General features: G+C 57.7%; 1 protein-coding gene across 1 annotated transcript; it reads left to right on the forward strand.

Annotated features, from left to right (window-relative positions):
- The first annotated feature begins 258 nt into the window (after positions 1-258).
- LOC108639568 (phosphatidylinositol 3-kinase regulatory subunit alpha-like) lies at positions 259-18,211 on the forward strand. Its single transcript, XM_018072029.3, has 7 exons — positions 259-990; positions 5,030-5,125; positions 5,366-5,443; positions 13,799-13,930; positions 16,789-16,990; positions 17,344-17,522; positions 18,198-18,211. The coding sequence occupies exons 1-7, from the start codon at positions 675-677 to the stop codon at positions 18,209-18,211; spliced, it is 1,017 nt and encodes a 338-aa protein (XP_017927518.2). The 5' UTR covers positions 259-674.
- Positions 18,212-18,420: the final 209 nt, after the last annotated feature.

An 18,420-nucleotide genomic window follows, 5' to 3' on the forward strand; every position in this document is an offset into this window, starting at 1 on the left:
GAGGTTTCTCAGCACATATGTCTATTTTAAAAACCCATGGCGTGATCTCTTGCCCTACTTTCCAGACTCTTTGCCGGTACTTTCCTCGCGTGCAGCGGCCGAGCCCTGCTGGCGGGAGCTCCCTGGGAAGCAGGAGCTGAGCGAGCTGCTGGGCTCTCCCTGGTGTTGGGAGGCTGGGATGGGGGGACAGAGCACGAGGTTGAGGTCAAGACAGCGGTTTGGTCACTAACACGCTGCCTTTCTCTCCAGCAGAGAGAGGGAGGTCCCCAGCACCGTGTGGATGAGGCCAGGCTGAGAAGAGGACTCACATTTGTACCCTCTACCCCAACTAGCCTCATTCTCTCCCCTCCATTTGCCCCGGTGAAGAAACAGCTCCTTACCCACACCTGAGCCAGCCCTGATGAGTCCCAGGCACTGGCTTGGCTCCACAGCAATTCTGGGGTTGGAGGGTCAGGAGCTGCTCTCCATCTCGGACATCTTCCAACACTGAGATTTCCATTCTGCGTGTGCAGGGAGAGAGGAGCACTCCCAACCCCTCCGCACTGCCCGAGCCCAGCCACCCCTGCCCTGTGCGGGGCCCTGGGCCCCCGATGCCCGGCTGGATCAGGGCAGTGTGACCCACGCCAGGCTGCCTGGCTGGATCAGGGCAGTGTGACCCACGCCACGCTGCCACCATGGCCTCCTCGGACGGGCTGCAGTACCGGGCTCTCTACGAGTACCAGAAGGACCGGGAGGAGGACCTGGCGCTGTGCCCCGGGGACGTGCTGACGGTCAGCAGGGCCGGGCTGCTCAGCAGCCCCAACTACAAGGACGGGGACGAGCGCAACCCCCAGGGCTGGCTGCACGGCGTCAACGAGCGCACCAAGGAGCGCGGAGACTTCCCCGGCACCTACGTGGAGTACCTGGGCCCCGCACGCATCGCCACCACCGCCACCAAGGCCAGGCCACGGCCCTTGCCCCTGCCACCCGCTGGGACCCCCACACCCTGGGGTGAGTGCTGGGGGAGCAGGAAGGTGGGAGCCCACGGGTGTGTGTCCCCTGCAAGATGGAGAGGGTGGTGTGGAGCCGGGGTGGATGCTTGCGATTTAGGTGGCCTGGTGGGAATCCACCCTGAGGATGGGGATCCAGCCACAGTAAGAGGAGCTGTCCCAGGAATTACCTGCCCTGGTGCATCAGGGCAGCCTCAGGGGAGGCAGGGGGTGCCTCAAGTGTCGTTACCCCCCAGGCAAACATGCTGCAGGGATTGCTCCTCACCAGCATCCCAGGCTGGCTGCTGTGCTGGCATGGGGTGTCCGAGGGGATCCACGTCTTTGAGAGCACAGGAGAAGATGGAGGAGCCCTTTGGGCCCCCAGAGAGGATCAGAAAGCCCCATGGTGGTCCCCCAGAGACTTTTTTTCCAACTGCTCTTCTCCCCACCACTGCGGCACCTGATTCAGGCTGCTCTCAGTGCCCTGGCAAGCTCTGGCCCTCGGCCAGCTCCCGGCTTCATTGTCACTTTGTGCAGGCTGGGACAGGGAACAATCTTGGCAGGCAGTGGAATTGGTCCCTGGGGGGCTCCTCTATCCCTGGGGGCTGCAGCACTGGGAGGAATATTCAGGAAGACCCTTCCTGGCACGGAGGCCTCCAGCCATTTCTCTGCCGAACTCATGCAGCCAGCTCTGCCCTCACCACGGCCAAGGGCCTTGGGGCCAGGAGGGGTTTCACAGCAGTTACATAATATACACAAGCTAAAAAAAATTTAAAAAGCCAAGTAAGAATCCCCCCTTTGAGCCAGGCATGTCCTGGCAACCCCAAAGCCATGGTGCTCTCCTGCTCCAGGATGTGACGGAGGAGAAATGGCTGTCTGTGTGGGCCTGGGCTGGGAGAGGGGCATCACCTCACCTGTGACTGCTCAAAACCTGCCCAGTTGCTGATCTAGCACTCTGGGCACCCTCCCTGCCCAGTCTGGGACCATGGCACAGAGAACCTGCTTCCCCTCTGGGCTGGATGGGCATTGGAGGTACCTTGGTCCCAGCTTTAGAGGGGCGTCCACTGATAAGGAGTCCATCTCTCTTCAAAATATGGTTCAGGAGCACCTTGCCACCATGATTTAAGAGGTGGGGACCACCTGGCTCCTGAGCTGAGCACTGCATCATCCATGTCCATGTGTGGGGTTGCCAAGCAGTTCCTGATGCGGAGCCCCCCCAGCCATTTGAAAAGGATGCTGGGCCCCTCTGCCTCCCCTCCCAAAAGTGCAGGTTCTCCTCCCTGACCAGTGCTCTGAGTGCACCAAGGCGGCCACAGTCCCACCAGCACTGGTGAGGCTCCAAGAGCAGCTACATGCTGGCTTTGCAGGAGGGTGGAAGCCACTTTTTGGGGGTGCTTACCCTGCCAGATGGAGGGTTTGAGCCTCCTTCCCAGCCAAGCCCGACGTTGTGTGAGGAGCCCTCTGCCCTGGCTGTTCAGCAGGCTGGGCCCTGGCAAACTCGGTGCTATAGCATGGACAGCTTGGGTCAGCCAGGAGCAGACCCTGAGGGTCTCCAGCCTTATTCACCAGGGAGAAGTGTGAAGTCACCTTCTTGTTTCTGCCCTTGCTGCCCACCCCTGTGCCTGCCTCACACAGGGGTTGGCATGGGCTCCTCTCCAAGGGGCTGGGACATGTGCCCCGGGACCCCTGCCCGCAGGTGCTGGGGATGTGGTGATGCCCCACAAGTCAAGGAAGCTCATCTGCCTGGAGAGCCTGGCCCATGCTGGAGGTGTCAGCACAGGAGCCCCAGCTGTGCATGTGCTTGGGCAAGGGGATAACAAAATTTTTAAAAATGTAAAATTCATATTTTTTAGTAGGGGGAAAAAAATCCTTAAGAGCAGGTTTTGGGGGTAGGTTGTGGAGAGTGCTGCTGTCTGCAGGACGTGCTCTGGCCATGGCCAGGCGTCCAGCCCTGCTATCCAGGGGCATGTTGGGTGCTGCCTCCTCAGTGCTGTGCTGTGGGATGCCCCTCTGTGGAGTGCCTTTCCTGAGGCAATGCCAGGGTGTGCAGGCACCTCAGCAGGGGAGATTCATGTCCCACAACCACATCTTTCTGCAGCAGGGGAGCAGTGTGTGCCATTTTACGTCAGTTTAAACCCAAACCTCCTGGCTGGCGAGAGTTCCCTTTGAGTAAAAATCTCCAAAATCCTTTTGAAAGAGAAGGTGCTTTTGGTTTTCCTTCTTTTTTATTTTTTTTTTTTTTAATTCTTGCCATAGTGTTTCCATTCCCAGATGGGGGTTTGAGGGATATTTTTTTTTGGCCAGCCCTAATTTATTTTTCTGCGACAGCAGTGCACCACCCAGAGTGCCCTCAGTGCCCACCGAGCCCTGGTGCCACACAGGGACCCTGAGCTGGCTGAAGCCATGGGGGAAGCCCTGGATGACAGAGAGACACTGCATGTCCCAGCCGTGCCTTCAAGTCAGGGCTGACTCTGCAGGGAGAAATGGTCTTATTTTTTTAATTAAATAACATCCTGAAGATGACTCTGCAGCAGATCCGAGTCCCAGGGGATTTCCCAGGAGCTCAGTGGCTGTTTTGCCCCTGACTAGTTGTGCCCGGTGGTCCCACTGCCAAGAGGGATCACCTCCACCTCACCTGGGGCTGGAGCCAAGCAGGGTGTCAGGGTGCTGGGGTCCATCTTGGCACAGCTTGGGGCCATTCCTGTTGTTCCCAGCAAGGAGGAACAGATAGTTATTTTTCTGCAGTCGCCACCTTACCCCTAAGCCATTGGTTTGGAGGAAAAGCCCAGTTTTGCCTAATTACAAAACCACTCATGCGGTGGTGACATTTTTACATGAGCTCCCAACGATGTGCTTTGCTTTAAACCCTGAAATCTTCCCTGTTCCCACCCAAGGCACCCACACATCCCCGTTGGGCAGCAGAGGAGACCCCCTTGCTGGGCTTTGGGGTTGCAGCTGTGCCTGGGGCTGGATCAGCCACCCACGAGCGGGAGGTTTGCATCCCTCCCTGTTCTCCAGGGAGCACCAGGGCATCACTGCGGTGAGGATCAGAGCCTGGATCCACCTGTTGTGTCCAGGTTGTGTTTTTGCAAAAGACTGGAGGCAGCGTGGCCCTCCCCGAAGTCCCTCTATTTTTTTTTTCCCAGCATTTCCACATGTACATGTCTGTACTGCAGCAGTCGCACAGGGCTCTGATGTGCTGCAGCCAGTGGCAGTCCCTGCCCCTGCCAGGCCCCTGCCCACTGCCTTTCTGGGGCTTTAAAGGCCACCAAAGAGAGAGAATGGGGAGAAATCCCAGAACTGCACTGCTGGAGTCTCCCTCGGGTATAACCCGCACAGGAAGGGTTCATCAGCTGGGGTAAAAAGGGACGGGTGGATACAACATGAGCTGGGGTAAGGACAGCTGCTCTCCTGCCTGCTGAGGGGTTTGCTCCTCTCTGTCATGGTCTAGGGTGAGGTGTCCTTGGTATAAAACCCAGGAGTCAGCAGTACATGGGGATTTGTGCTGTGGGAAGCCTGACCCATGTTCGGCCAAAGGGCTCTTCAAGGGCTGAGGGAGGTCTCCACCAACCAAGGACTGAGTCCTGCCAGGGCCTGTGCTCGATCCTGTCACAGACACCAGAGAATCCAAGTGGGTGAGAGCTGCAGAGAGCCATGTCGGTGGTGGGTATGGATCTGGTTCCCAGCTCCTGCCCGGTGTCACTGTGGGCTGTGGGTGATGAGTGGGGGCAGTCCCGGTGCCATAGGAGGAGAGGTGGGGAAGGGGTTTTGGCCTGAAGGGTCTCCATGCCCATGATGGGATGTTCCCCATGAGCAGGGCATGTGCCTGAGCGTGTCTTTGCATCTCAGCAAGCAGCTGAGCCCCCAACAGTGACTCTTACTGCAAAAAGAGGATAAAATAAGGGAGAAGTGCTCCAAAATGGGACAAGCCTGAGCCAAAGTATTGGCTGTGGCTCTGCCAAAGCAGCAGCTTGATCCTATCATGGGGCAGCTGAGAAAAGAGACTGGAATTCCTGCAGGCAGGAATTTCCAAACCTTTTCTCCCCTTCTTTCCATCACAGGGCTCCCCGGGCAGGCAGAGCTCGCCGAGCATCCCTCCCTCCCCGAGCAGGCGCTGCCGACCGTGGCCAGGCTCATCGAGGCGCTGGAAAAACAAGGTACGGAGACCCGGGTTGCCCATCCCTCTGCAGGGCACACAGTGGGGCACACGTGCAGCCACTGGCTCTGCCGTGCTCAAAGAGGCCCCAAGAGCATCACCAGAGCCAAACCTCTGCCCACTCACCCCAGTACCCACCCAGAGTGGGAGCTTGGCGTTCTCGGTCCCTGCCTGCTTCCATTATGTTGGCTAGGAGGATATGGAACTCAGCATTAACCCCTCTCTCCTGCCTGTCCCCCAGGTCTCGACAGTGAAGTGCTCTACAGATCCGGCCCCAGTGCCCTGGGGGATGCTGAGCTGAAGCAGGCCCTGCTGACAGGTAAGTCCCAGAGCCACATCTTTCCCTATATTCCCAGGAGGGAAGGGGGCTGTGGAGGTGATGCTGCCCTGGCACAGCAGGGAGGGGTTACAGCTCCAACATCATTACGGCCCTAATCCCAGCTCTGTGAGGCCCGGCCTCTAAGTAGACCCCTCTCCACTCCCCCAGTAATCCCACGTGATGCAGCCAGGAGCGTGCAGGTGCGGGGCTGGGGCACTTCACTAGGAACGCTATTATTTTTTAGGGAGAAAAATACTGTTGGGGGGTTTTTTCAGATCTCTAGGGTTTGTATCTGAGGATCAGGGCAGTCAGAAAGCCTCTTGTGCGTGCAATAGGGAAAAAGAAAGAGGAAAGGAAAAGCTTATTATTTAGGAGAACGGGAAGCGGTTTGCGGGACTCTGGGGCATGAGCGGGGTGGGGAGGAGGGAAAAAAACCATCTTCCCCACCCCAGCTTTTAAATCCACGGCTGGGATAGGATGGCACGGGGCGGCGAGGGGGGGAAGAGGAGGGGAGACACGCGATGCATCCAGTGTGCCGCTCAGATCTGGGTACTTGGGGGGTGGGGGGGCTGCGTCGAGCATCCCCATCGTCCGGCCGCGGTGCCCAGAGGGCGGCACTGTGACACCAGGCACGGGCGGCCCCGCACAGCCCCGGGCCGGCCCCACATCCCACCGCATCCCGGGCGCTGCCGGCCGGGGGGCGGCGGGAGCCGGCGCCGTGTTGCTGGGGAGAAGGGCTGTGATGAAATCGCTATATTAAGCACCATGACCTCATCGCTTCCCGCGCACCGGGAGCCGAGTCCCGCCGGGCGGGGAAGGAGTGGTGCAGGAGAGGAGATGCTGGAGCTCCCGGGGCTGCTCCGTCCTCACTGCCCGAGGAGACCTGCGCTCTCCCGGGGGTGATGGGGGTACAGGGCACCCCACCACCCCACTCTCCTCTGCCAGCTGTGGGCTCAGGAAGCCCAGAGCAGCAAGTGCTGTTCTTCACAGCCTTGTCCCCTGGCCCAGATTTCGTGGCTGAGCTCTGGAGAAGGTGAAGGCATCCAAGAGCAACCCCCTCGGCTGCTCTGGGCACTGGTGCCTAGGCTGGGCAGGGGCAGCATGAGAAGGATGCTTTGCTTTCTGAGCACGCAGGAGTTACAGGTCCTCCATTCTTCCCATACAGCCGGTGCAGCATTCCAGGCAGGCCCAGGGCTCCCCACAGGGAGCCACTGCACCACAGCAGTCACTGCCAAAATCCTGCCCAGCCTTGGGAGACTCCCCCTGCCCAGGGGCAAACCCCACTGTCTTGGCAAGAGCCTGGGCTAGAGCTCTGAGCAGCTTCAGGGTCTGTCCAGGTCTGTCCATCTCCCAGTTCAGGGCCCACCACCAGGCAGAGAGATGCCATCACGCTCTTCAAACCATTTGAAAGCCCTGAAAAATCACCAACAGCCCTGGGAGACTTGATACTCCCAAGCCCCCATCTCCTCTGGGACCGAAATCTTTTATTTGGCACTTTAGGGGGCTGCCCTGTGTGCTCAGCAACGCTGAGCTGGGCAAAGCCAGAGCTCCTCAGAGCTGGCTGGAAGGAGTAGGGTGTGTAGGTATGTGTAGGTAGGAGGGGTAGTATTAGCTCTCAGCTGAAGAGGCTGATGCTCAGCCCTGCCAGAGGGATGCTCTGCAAAAAGGATGGGAATGATGCTCCTGCCAGGGTCAAACATCCCAGCAGAGGCCAGGCTTGGCAGCTTCCTCTCCCTGCAGCCTCCTGCAGAGGAGAGACCCAGTGGTGTGTCCCCAGGATCCTGCTGGAGCCCAAACTGGGATGGGGAGGGCAGGAGAGCATCTCTGCTTTGGCTGCCACATGAGCCCTTTCATTGCATTTGGTGGAGTAAAACATCCCTGATGAAATATTGGAGTTTCCTTGCCCCACACATGAGCAGAGCTGACGGTCACATTTCTCTTCCTCCTGCACTCCTGATGGCTCATCCCTCCAGAGTCCCATCTCTGCCAGCAGCTCACCTGCAAAAGTCAAGCTCCATCTTGGAGAATGGGGAGAAATTGGAGCCAGGGTTGGCAGTGGCTGGAACCAAACCACATCTCAGCTGGGGAGAAAACGGGGTTCCAGGGGCAGGGGTTTCAGCTTCCCTGCAAATACCCAAATCATGCTGGTGTTTGGCAGTGGTGTCAGGAAAACTGCTAGAGAGTGCAAAAAAAAAATGGAGTAGGGGCTGGAAAAGTTCAGGTGTTGGTTTTCTAACCCCCAAATCGTAATGTGTCAGAGAAGACAGAGTGTTTTCTACCTGAAAAGGCATCTGAACCTCCAGTGGGAAGGAGGAGGATGGTTGTCTGGGGAGAAGGAGATGTGCAGGTCAGAGCAGCCCTGCCTGTCCCAGGGAGCCAGTGGGCATTGTATCCCTGGGGCTGGCAGCAAAGGTACTCATCTGAGTTGTGTTGATCAAACCCTTTTCCTGTCACGGGCCCTTTTGGAGCCCTTGCTCTTTGGGGACCTAGAAGGATGGGGCAACCCCTGGAGCTGAAAATCACCCAGGCTTTGGGATGAAGGTTTCCCATCCTCGTGGGGCTGCAGCAACGTTGGGCAGAGCAGACTTGGATGCAGCATGGCTCCACATGGCTCTGCAGCCTGGGCTGAGCCTGTCCCCATCCTGGCACTGGTGACATACTACAGGTCAGTGGCATCTGACTGCTGGCTAGAGCCTGGGCACCAAAATTGGTACTTCCATGTTGGATGGTACAAGAAGAATTATTTATAGGTGGGAAAAAAAAGGAATCAAAGACAGAGCTCATCAATGAAGGGAGGTCAGTGAACTGAGTGCCTTCACTGCCACCTGGCTCAGGTGACACCAGGGCTGGCGAGTGAAGCACGGACCCGAAGGGTGGTTGGGCTCACAGCTGGCTTATCCTGACTCCAGAGGAGAGTGAATTGTTTTAGGACACTGGGTGCTCAATTTGGACCTTTATGCCCCTTAAGAGAGCAAGAGGGGCCATGTGACATCACTGAACACGGGAGTTAGTCACATGGTGGCACCAAAAGGAGACTTACAGAAAAGCTGCAGTTCCACAGAGGACTTGGGAGAACTCACCAAAAGGGGGGAGGTGATCAGCCAGCCAGGAGCCCCACTGCAGTGGCAGGGAAAGAGAATGGGCAGAAAAAGAGGAATAAAGCAGAGCTTCAAACAGCAGCATCAGGGTGCAACGCTTACCATGGCACCTGGTACCCAGCACTCCCTGCAGTGCCCGAGCTGGGGGAGGTTTGGCTTGGGGATGGCTGCAAACTCCTGTGTGTTATGGCTGGGCAGTGCTGGGATGATCTGCATCCTCAGCCCTTCTCTCTGGGGTGAGATCCTGCACAGAGATCCTGCAGCTCCCCCTTCCCCCCCCCAGGTCCCTGGGTGCCTTGTATGTCTCAGATGGGGCTGAGCCCATCCGGGATGGTGGCAAAGCGCCGGAGCCTCCCCCACACTTTGGATAACCCCTACCCTGCTCTGCGCTCCGGCCCGCAGACATAAACACCGAGACCCTTCCCCAGATACAAGAGCAGCGCTGGGAGAAGCCTCCGCTGTTGTCAGGGCCAGGCAGAAGCTGCCTGCGACTCGGGGTGCCAGGGAGAATGTGTCGGCAGCGCGAGGCGGATTGGAGCCGGTGTCTCCAGGCGTGCCGTGGATGCGCTGCCATCCCGCGCTTTGATCTGCGGCCCCGGCGCTGAGCAGTCTGCCTGGAGACACGCTCACGTGCCCGGGAATTAGGTCAGGTCTCGGTGGGGATTAGCGAGCAATGGTGGGTCCCGGGGCTTCACTGGGGCTGCCGGGAGCTGCTGCCAGGCAGAGAGGGTTGGGAAGTGAAGAGCAGCTTGGGGGGTCTCACACCGCTCCCCCACTCCCCCCAATCACAGTGTGGATGCCCATGGAGGGAGAGCATCCCCATCCTCGTCCCTGGGATGCCAGAGAGACTTCGAGGCCCACAAGGGCTCTGGTTTCCCCTGGCCAAGCTATTAACTCCACCAAGATGACTCTCCTCCCGAGCACGAGGCGCCCCGGTGCCTGCCGCACTGCTTTTTATTTATACCTGCAGTGGAAATAAACCCCGTGTCGTCAGAGCCTGGCGAGAGGCATGAGCTCATCTCTTATATTTGGTGGTGATGAAAGAAGGGTAAATAAACGGCAGCAGCAGAGACGTCCCTGCCGGACCCATCAGGGAGAATTGGGGGCGAGTTTTTGTCGTGACCTCCAAGAGATGCTGGGGAAACTGAGGAAGGGAACTGCCCTTGGGAAGCTGAGGTGGCAGAAGGAAGCCTCACTGGGCACCCTCAAAAGGGGGCCCAGTACTCCTGCCCTGGCTGAGTGCAAGCCAGGGATATGCTGAGATGAAACCCAGCAGGGAGGGTGATTGGGGCTGCCAGGTGCTCCTGTGCATGGGCAGAGGGTGCCCTGGCAGCTGCCAAGTCCCCAGCACAAGGTAGCAGCAAGCTGGCTGGGAGATATTACAATGAAGCTGAATCAAAGCTGGGAAATATTCCCTGATTCAGTGCACAGTTCCCCAGTAAACCCCCACTGTGGGTTGCCCAGGAGCCTCAAATGCCTGGTCAGGTCTGGGGGATGTACAGGTCCTTGGGCAGGCATTATCCATGTGGATTAGAAGGCATATCCCCCAGAACTGGACAGTGAGGACATCCCTCCAGCACCCACTGGCAATCAAAATCAAAAGGTATGGAAGGGGTAGAGAAGCTCCCAAGTCAGTATTTCAGTCAGCCCCAGGTACAGGTGGTTTGGGTGCCCCTCTGTCACAGGGAACATGCACCCAAGAGTGTCACACTGCAGTAGCACTTGCCCAGCTTGGCCTGTTGGACTGACCTTGCTGCACCTGGCCGGGAGTGGGGCCGTGGGTGCTGGGCAGGGTCTGCACCCTGTCACTCACACGCTGTCCGGGGATGTTGGTGCAGCCGTCACCTGTGGCCACATGCAGGGGACAGCTGGTTACCAGGACCTGCTCAAGCCTCTCCTCCAAAACAACCCCCCACCTCCTCCATTACACCTCTTGGCTAAACATCCTCTGAGTTTACTGAAACTCCGAGCTTACTCATTTACTTACTGAACCTCCCTGGCTGGCTGCAGCTGCAGGAGAGGTCCTGGAGTTTCCTGCCCAGCCTGACTCAGCCCAAAACCCCGGCACCCTTCCGCCTCTGCTGGGATGTGGGCTCTGGCATCCCAGTGGGAGGAGGCTGGGAGCACCCATTGTCTTTCCCTCTGGGCCAGTGGTCATCCCATGCACCCTTTCTCCAGTCCCAGATTTATCCCTGCTTTTCACCCCTCCGTGGGGAAGGCATGCTCTCCACTGGTCCCCGGATTCTTGCTCTGACAGCATGTCAGCAAGTAGGTTGTGTGTTGAAAGGGGTTGGTATGGGGTTAAGGTTGGGGTTTTGGGGTATTTTCCTTCTATTTATGGCAGGCAGATAGAATCCCTCCGTCATTCCTCCGTCATTCCCCTGGGGAAAGGACGGGAACATCTGGAGAGCAGCGGGAGAGCATTGACTCATCCTGCAGCTTCATTAACTTCTTATAGCTGGTTATCATCTCCCTCTGATAAGAAGAGAGCAGCATCCGTGGGGTCAGGCCTGTGGTAATTGTCTGGGAAGGCTCCAGGGTTAACCCTTCCCCAGCTGCCGGCTGAGCCTCCCTGAGCTGCCGGGGCACAGCCGGTGCCGGGGAGCAGCTCGGAGCAGCCCCGGGTTGTGTTCTCAGCCTAATGGGGAGCCCAGCTCAGTGGCAGCTGCAGGGGGAGGAGAGGAGCTGAGGCAGGAGGATGCCACTGCACCTCCAGGAGGAAGGGGGCAACGGGCTTAATGGCTATTTCTAGTCACAGAGAATGGTGCCACCAGCAATCAGTCCCTGTCGGCGGGGTGTGAATCCCATCGTGCCTCTCTCTGGGTGTAAAGATGTTTTTGAGTCCTGCTTTGAAACCGGCTGAGCCTTCCCTTTGAACACCCCCCCAGGCCCATGCCTAACGAGGCAAACAAGCTAATTAGGCCACGGTGGAGCCCAGAGCTGGTCGCCTGGGGCCAGCGCCCGGCGGCGGCCCCCTGCCTGCACAGGAACAGCTTGTGGCTGCTCTCCTCAATTCGTGCCATCATTCTCAAGGCGAGTGACAGGTCCCTGCAGAAATATCTGTGGCGAGTGAGAAGGGCTTTGGGGTTTGCCCAGTGCATTCCACTGATGGGAGAAGCTCTTTGCCATGCAACAAGACTCTGAGACCCAGCAGCAGCATCCCTGGGTTTTAGCCATGCACTGCGAGGATTCAGCCCAAAACAGGTGTTGGAGCATCTTGTGGGATCCCTGACCCCACTCTCCTCCACCTGCCCAGCTTGAGACAACCTATCAGCTCATTTCTCCAGGGCAAAAATGGGGAAGTGACTGTCACCCCCTGGTGACAGTCAGTTGTGAATTGTCTGTCACAAACCCTGGCAGAAATAACACTTTTGGCCAGCCAAGAAGGTCCAGAAGTGTGGCTGGGAGATGGCAGCATGAGCACAGACCAGAGCGGGGTCAGAGTGCATCTGGCACTGCCCTGCCCACCTCGAAGATGCCAAGGGCAGAGTGGTCCATGGGATGATGCTGTGACTTCGTGGGGTGCCAGAAAGGCAGCACCCACCTTTGCCCTGGGTCATGTCTGGCCAGGCTGGATGGCTACCCACCCCAGCGTGGTGGCATCTCTCCCAGCTGTCCCCACACTGCCCCAGGGCACAGTTCCCAGCCGGCTGGGTGCTTGCCCCTGAGGATGAGGTAGTGTCTCCCACGGCTGGGTTAAAGGCTTCGCTTCGGGCATTGGTCAATCTGTTTTCTCTCCGGCCTGGGAGCCAAATGGAAGGCACTGGCCATAAGGGACCCACTACGGCTTCTTGACCCCGAGCAGGCGGGCAGGCTCCCAGGCTGCCTGGCCCACAGTGGGGACATTCCAACGAGAGGAGATCAAGGTCAAGGTGACCAAAAACAGCTTTTCCCAGCTGCTTCCCATTCCAGCCCTGCTGACCATGTGTCTCTAAAGCCTCGTCCTAGGAAGTAGCATTTCTCCTCTCCTTTGGGTTTATTGCCCCAGAAGGAAGTGCAGCTGAAATGGCTGGAGACTCGTAATATTTTCTGCTGAAAAATGCTGGCCTGGGAGATGGAGCATCTCCCAAAATGGCACCGGTTTCAGTAAAGCTGCATCTAGGGGTAAAGGCCTAGAGGAGGAAGGGGAGGGGGTTCAGAGCAGAGCAAGCCCACTGTCTTCGTAGTCACACCATGCAATTGGGGGCCTAATACAGCATCTTTAAGAAAGTGCCAAATTTGCTTTTTCGTTCAAAAAAAATTAACCTTTTCAAACCATACCAGATATGTTGGGCTTTTTTATTATTCCTGACCACCTCAGACATCCTCCAATTTCTCCTACAAGGAGAATTTCAAAACATTGCATTTGGCTCCAGTTCGAATCAAAGCCAGATTTTGAAACCTCCAGATCTTTGCAAAAGGGACCAACGTCCTCTGGACGGCCACCACCCAGCCCAGCCGGGCTGAGAGACCTCCAAGACAAACGCATGAGGCAATACCAAAGGATGCTGAAAGGGCTCTTCCCCCTGGACCCTGGTGAGGCAATGTCCCCGTGCTGGCCCAGCCACGGGGCTCAGACAGACACATCCCACCCTTTGACTCCTGCCGGACCGTGGGACAGTTCTGCTCCTAGCGCTGCCCCTGTCCTGAGCCCGGGCTGTGTGATCTCAGCTGTGCTTCCCCCCCTTCCTGGAGCATCCTTCACCACCTCCCCAGGGCAGCTGCCTTTCAGGGCTGGGAGAAGTGATGCCAATTGGGGCACATTCACAGTGTTTCAGGATCACTGGGGGGTGGCATGGGCCTTTAGCAACATGAATTGCCTGGGGGACCATAACACCATTCCGTGAATGCATTTTCCAAGCAGTTCCTCCTGGGCTGGGCTCAGCACATGGTACCTGGCCCTGATGACCGGAGGATGCTTGGGAGGGCCGCTCAGTCCTTCCCATGGGTGCTATCCTGCAGTGGGACCCCAGTGGAATGGTGAGATTCCCTGCCCCATGCACTGGGTGTGCAGTTCACACAAAGCAGAGATGCTGCCTCGTGCTCTCCATGGGCATGTGGAACTCGGGGTCAGTGGAAACTGGGACAGGAATATTTGCTGGGCGGGAGTGGTGGTGGCAGTGAAATCATGGGCTGCCCCACTGGGGAGATGGGGGCATGGGCGAAGAAATCAGCCCCTGTGTCTGGAGGAAGGTCCACAGGGATGGAAGAGCTCTGAGCTCTGCACCAGAGGGGCAGAACCACGGGCTCATGGTTCCTGCTGGCTCTTTCCCTGCAGACGCCTCGGCTGTGGACATGGACCTGTACGAGGCCCAGACACTGGCAGATGCCCTGAAGTGGTACCTCCAGGAGCTCCCGTCGCCCCTCATCCCTCCAGCTCTCTACAGTGACTTGGTCCACATGGCTCAAGGTAAGCACACCCAAGCTCTACCCACACCTGGGACCTTTGTGAGGCTGAAGAAGCTTTGGGTAGACCCCAAAAAGCCTCCCCAGCATCTCCAGGGTGGCTCTGACCTGATCCCCTGCCCAGTGCTGCACTAAGGGCAGGTTCTGAGAAGGACCACTGGGAACATCACTTGTGCCAGAGCAGCACCACAGCATTTGGGAGGTGATCTGGGAAAGCAAGGGGAGGCCCAGGGGTCTCCTTTGCCCCCACCACAGCATGGTCTTCTCCTGCTGCAGTGCCCGGAGAAGGAGGTGCTGCCTGCCAGGACGGGTGGCTGCCAAGGCTGGGTGATGCTGGCCCCAGAAGAAAGCGTTGTTATAATATTTTGGCTCTGCTGCCTGGGAATTTTTTCCTGTAATCTCATTAACTCTTGGCTTTATATGGGCACAGAAAATTCTCTGCTTTTTCAGCTTAGTGCCATTAGGAAGTGCCTTTAGATCCCTGCAAGCTTTTCCACCTCTGTGCAAATGTATGAGACCATTAAGGTTTTGGTTTTATTTGATTTTTTTCCAAATAAACAGAGCAGGGCTCGTACCCAGGCCAGCAGAGCCCATGGTCCATCTCAACAGTGAGCCTGGACCAAAATGCATTTCATATGAGCCCTCACTGAGCTGCTCAGCCCCTCCCAGCCTGAGGCCCTGGGGGCATCACCAGGCACACGTGAAGCCCTTGCCCACCACGTAAGACAGGGCCTGAATCCCTTGTTGCCTGTGAAACGAGGATTTCCCCTTTCACAGCAGCTCTCGTCTCACTGCCAGTTGCTGCAGTATCCTCCATCCCCGAGCATCACCTCCCCATCCTAAGCCAGATTAGTGCCTGGGCAGATCATGTTCTTGGCTGCCTTAAGAGGCACTAAAAGATCACCCATGGCCAGACCAGCATGGCCTTTCCCTACCCTATCCTGATGGGAGAAGGCCACAGGCTCTTTGTGGCCTCCAGCAAGGCAGGGGGGACACATGGACAAGGCAAGGGATAACACAGCCCATCCTCCCTGCCCTGCGCTGGGACACGGAGCCAGAAGAAATACCCCTGGGGCTGGTGGCACAGAGAAGCTGCCTTCCCCTCACCCTTCAGAGCAGAAATCAAAGGCTGCCTCCCTTCCAAGGATAAAAACGCAATTAGGAAGCAATTAGCTGGGTTGCCTCGTTAAGCAACTTCAAAGGGAAGCGCCTTTCCCTGCAGCCTGTGCTGCAGCGGGCTCTGCTCCTGGCACAACAGGGGCAGGAGGAGGAGGAGGGGGCAGGAACGGAGGAGAAACCAATGGAAAGGGGATATTTCTGGGGCTTAACAGAAAAAAATGAAAATATAAGTCTTTGAGGAGACAGTGCTGGGTTTTGGCAGCCTGCCCTGCAAGGCTCCTTCTGCCCTGCTAGAGGCTGAGGGCTGGAAAAGCAGCAAGATGACCACCTGCAAAAGGAGGGGGAAAACATCGCCAAATTCCCCCTTTGGCTGTGGGCCTTCTCCTGCGGGATCCTCTGGGTGCAAAAAGGTGCAAAAAAAGCAGGGATTGGGATAGGGGAGGCCTGGAGCAAAGCCAAACATGCCTCGGGAGCAGCTCGTTGGATACGAGGACTCACAAACACCCCATTACCATCCCAGCTGGGTTGCAGACCTGCTTTGGAGGGGATCCCAGACACCTTCCCCTGCAGCTCTGGTGCACCCTGGCCCCAAGGATGGATGCTGGGAGCTGGCTGGGCACTGGCCAAGCCTCAGTCCTGGAGCAAAGAGCCTCGAGGAGCTGAGTCAGCCCCCGACTGAGCCAAGCTTTGAAGGTGGCTGAGACCAACCCAGCCCTGGGGACCTCCCTGTGCCCCGCAGATAAAAGGGCTGGGACAAGGCAGGGATGGATGATGGCTGGACAGCGACTGTTTCCTGTGCCTGGGGCGGACTGCAATCCCAGGGCACTGATCTCACAGATCACAAGACCAGGGAGCCCCAGCCAAGGCTGCCAGAGGGCACTGGGGACATGGAATAGGACACTGGTGGGAACACCATGGACTGTGGGCTGCTCGGGACACCTGTGATGGGGGTTCTGGCAGTACCTCCATGATGTACAACACCACCAGGTGCCTGATTTCATTCATGTGGGCAATTCAAGCATCGCTGGAAGTAGCTGTACCCCAGTCAGCCCTCCCTGTCCTGTATTTCATGGGGTGTGAGACCACAGTGTGGGGGCTGAAGGGGCCTCACTACAGCCACACCTGCAGCCCAGGTGCACATTTGGGTTTTTGCCTCCTCAAAAGCCTTTTCCCTCCCAGCTTGCTTTATCTGCAGGGGAGGGCTGAGCCTTTAAATTCAGCAGATCTTCCAGCTGGTGCCCATTTCCCCACCTCTGCTTTGCTCTGCCTCTGCCATGGCTTTGCTGTGCACCAGGGCAGGGTTCTCACTGTTCTCCTCTGTTGGAGCAGCAGTGAGGGGTGTTTAGGTGCAGCCCTTGCCATGTGAGAAGGTCAGCCCTCCCATGCTCCCTCCCTGGCTGTGCTGAGAGGAGGAATGTGCTAAAGGCACCTGACAACCTGATCTGGGGTGGTGGGGTGGTGTGAGTGGGTAAATGGGGCTGGCAGCTCCCAGCAAGAGGAGGACAAGACCGTGAAGACACTTCTGCATGCCCTGGGATATCCAGGTGTCCCCCAGCCTGGCTGGGAAGAGATGGGCTGCATAGGTTTTGTGGAAGAGGTTAAGATCAGGGATTCTTGGGTCTCTGGGGGGGAGAAGAGAACTGCCACAACTCATGCCATGTGTGCTGGGGGGTGCCAGGCTCCCATGAGAGACAAGGGGATACCCTGACCTCCTGAACTGACCATTTTCTTCCTCTGCTGCAGAGACCCCAAGCCTGGAGGAATGTGGCCAGCGAGCCAGAGCCCTGCTGGCCCCCCCAGCCCTGCCACAGCCCCAGGCACTGCTCCTGCGCCAGCTCGCCCGCCACTTCTGCCACCTCTGCCAGGGCACCCACCGGAGCCGCTTCTCACCCCGGCTCCTCGGGGAGCTTTTTGGGGAAGTGCTTCTCCGCCCTGTGGCAGCCAGGTGAGGTGCCCCTGCCACGCATGGGACAGGGTGGGTGAGAGGAGGGTGCCCGTAGCCAGGCATGGACAAGCTGGTCTCAGCCAAGCTGGTTTTGCTGGATGGCAGCCCACCAGTGGTCCAGTCCCAGGGTTTTCCGAAGTGGGGAGCTGGATTTGGGAGCTCAGATGCTCAGGCATCACACCCATTCCCACGGTGACCGGGCGTGATGCACATGTGGAACTGGGATACGCAGCCTTGCCTCGGTCCCACGGGAGATCCACCAGGGCAGCTGGCTGCTGTCCCAGGGGGGGTCGAGGGTCTCCAAGGAGGCTGAGGTGCTGGCATTCTCACAGACCCCCTCCTTCTCCCCACAGCACCGAGGCAAGCCCTGAGCTCCGTGCAAGGATCCTCGAGTCCTTCATCATGGCCAGCGAGATGGCAGAGCTGCCAGCAGCTCCTGGTAAGAGATGTCCAGCTGGTGCTGGAGGGGAGGCAGCGGGGGTGAAATTCAGGGAATTGACAGCAGCAGGTCACGGGGCAGTTTTGGTGGCTGGTGCGGTAGCAGGAAGGTGCCCATGTCCCTGTGGCACTGCCCGGGCTACGCTGACTTCATGGGCAGGCAATCTGTTCCCATTGCCCTCCCTTCTTTCTCCTCACAGATAATGATTTTGGGGCATTTCTTTACAGCCTCTCAGAAGGTTTGCAGCTGTTTTCTTGCTTAACGTCTGTGTTACTGCTCTTTGGTGCCAGTGTGATGCAAGTGGGTTCTGCTGCCCCATTTTGGGGTCTTGGTATGCGTGGGGGCTGTCAGTGGAGGGCTGCTGTGCAGCTTGTTTTGGTGAGCAGGGATCTGGATACAGTCTGTGAGGAAAAAAAATACCAGCATGATCATAAAATGGCAGGATGGTTCTTGCTAAAGGATCAAATTAGGGTTTATGATTTTTGACTTGCGTTTAGTTCCCATGTGTGCAGAATTGCACTGCATCCACCAACACACTGCTGCTTTCCCTGTGGGGCATCCCCAGGGTGGTGAAAAGGATGGGCACTTGTCCCCCACCTCTCCATGCATGGGAAAGGAGCTGGGAGTGTGGGTTTTTCTGCAGATGTTAATGAGCCCACCCAGCCTCACCCCTCAGGGCAGCAGTCCTGCCTCTTTCATTACCAACACCAGTGTTTGCCTCCAGCACCTCTTTGATCTTTTGTTCTGCTGGCCACTTTCTCTTGCCAGATCCCTCTTGCTGAGTGGCACCTCATGTCCCACTGGTGTCCAAAACTGAAGCACATCACCCCTGTGCCTTCTGCAGCACTTCAAGGATGGGAGGCAAGTGGTCCTTCCAGGCAGGGATGTACACAGGAGGGAGAAAGGTGCTCAGGGGAGCACAAACCACAGACCTTGAGGACCACCGAGACCTACCCTTGGGGGATCCCATCTCCAGGCTGCCACTGAGACC

Source organism: Manacus vitellinus, unplaced genomic scaffold (genome assembly GCF_001715985.3).
Source record: "Manacus vitellinus isolate BGI_N305 unplaced genomic scaffold, ASM171598v3 scaffold_21_pilon, whole genome shotgun sequence".
In the NCBI taxonomy this organism is placed as follows: domain Eukaryota; kingdom Metazoa; phylum Chordata; class Aves; order Passeriformes; family Pipridae; genus Manacus; species Manacus vitellinus.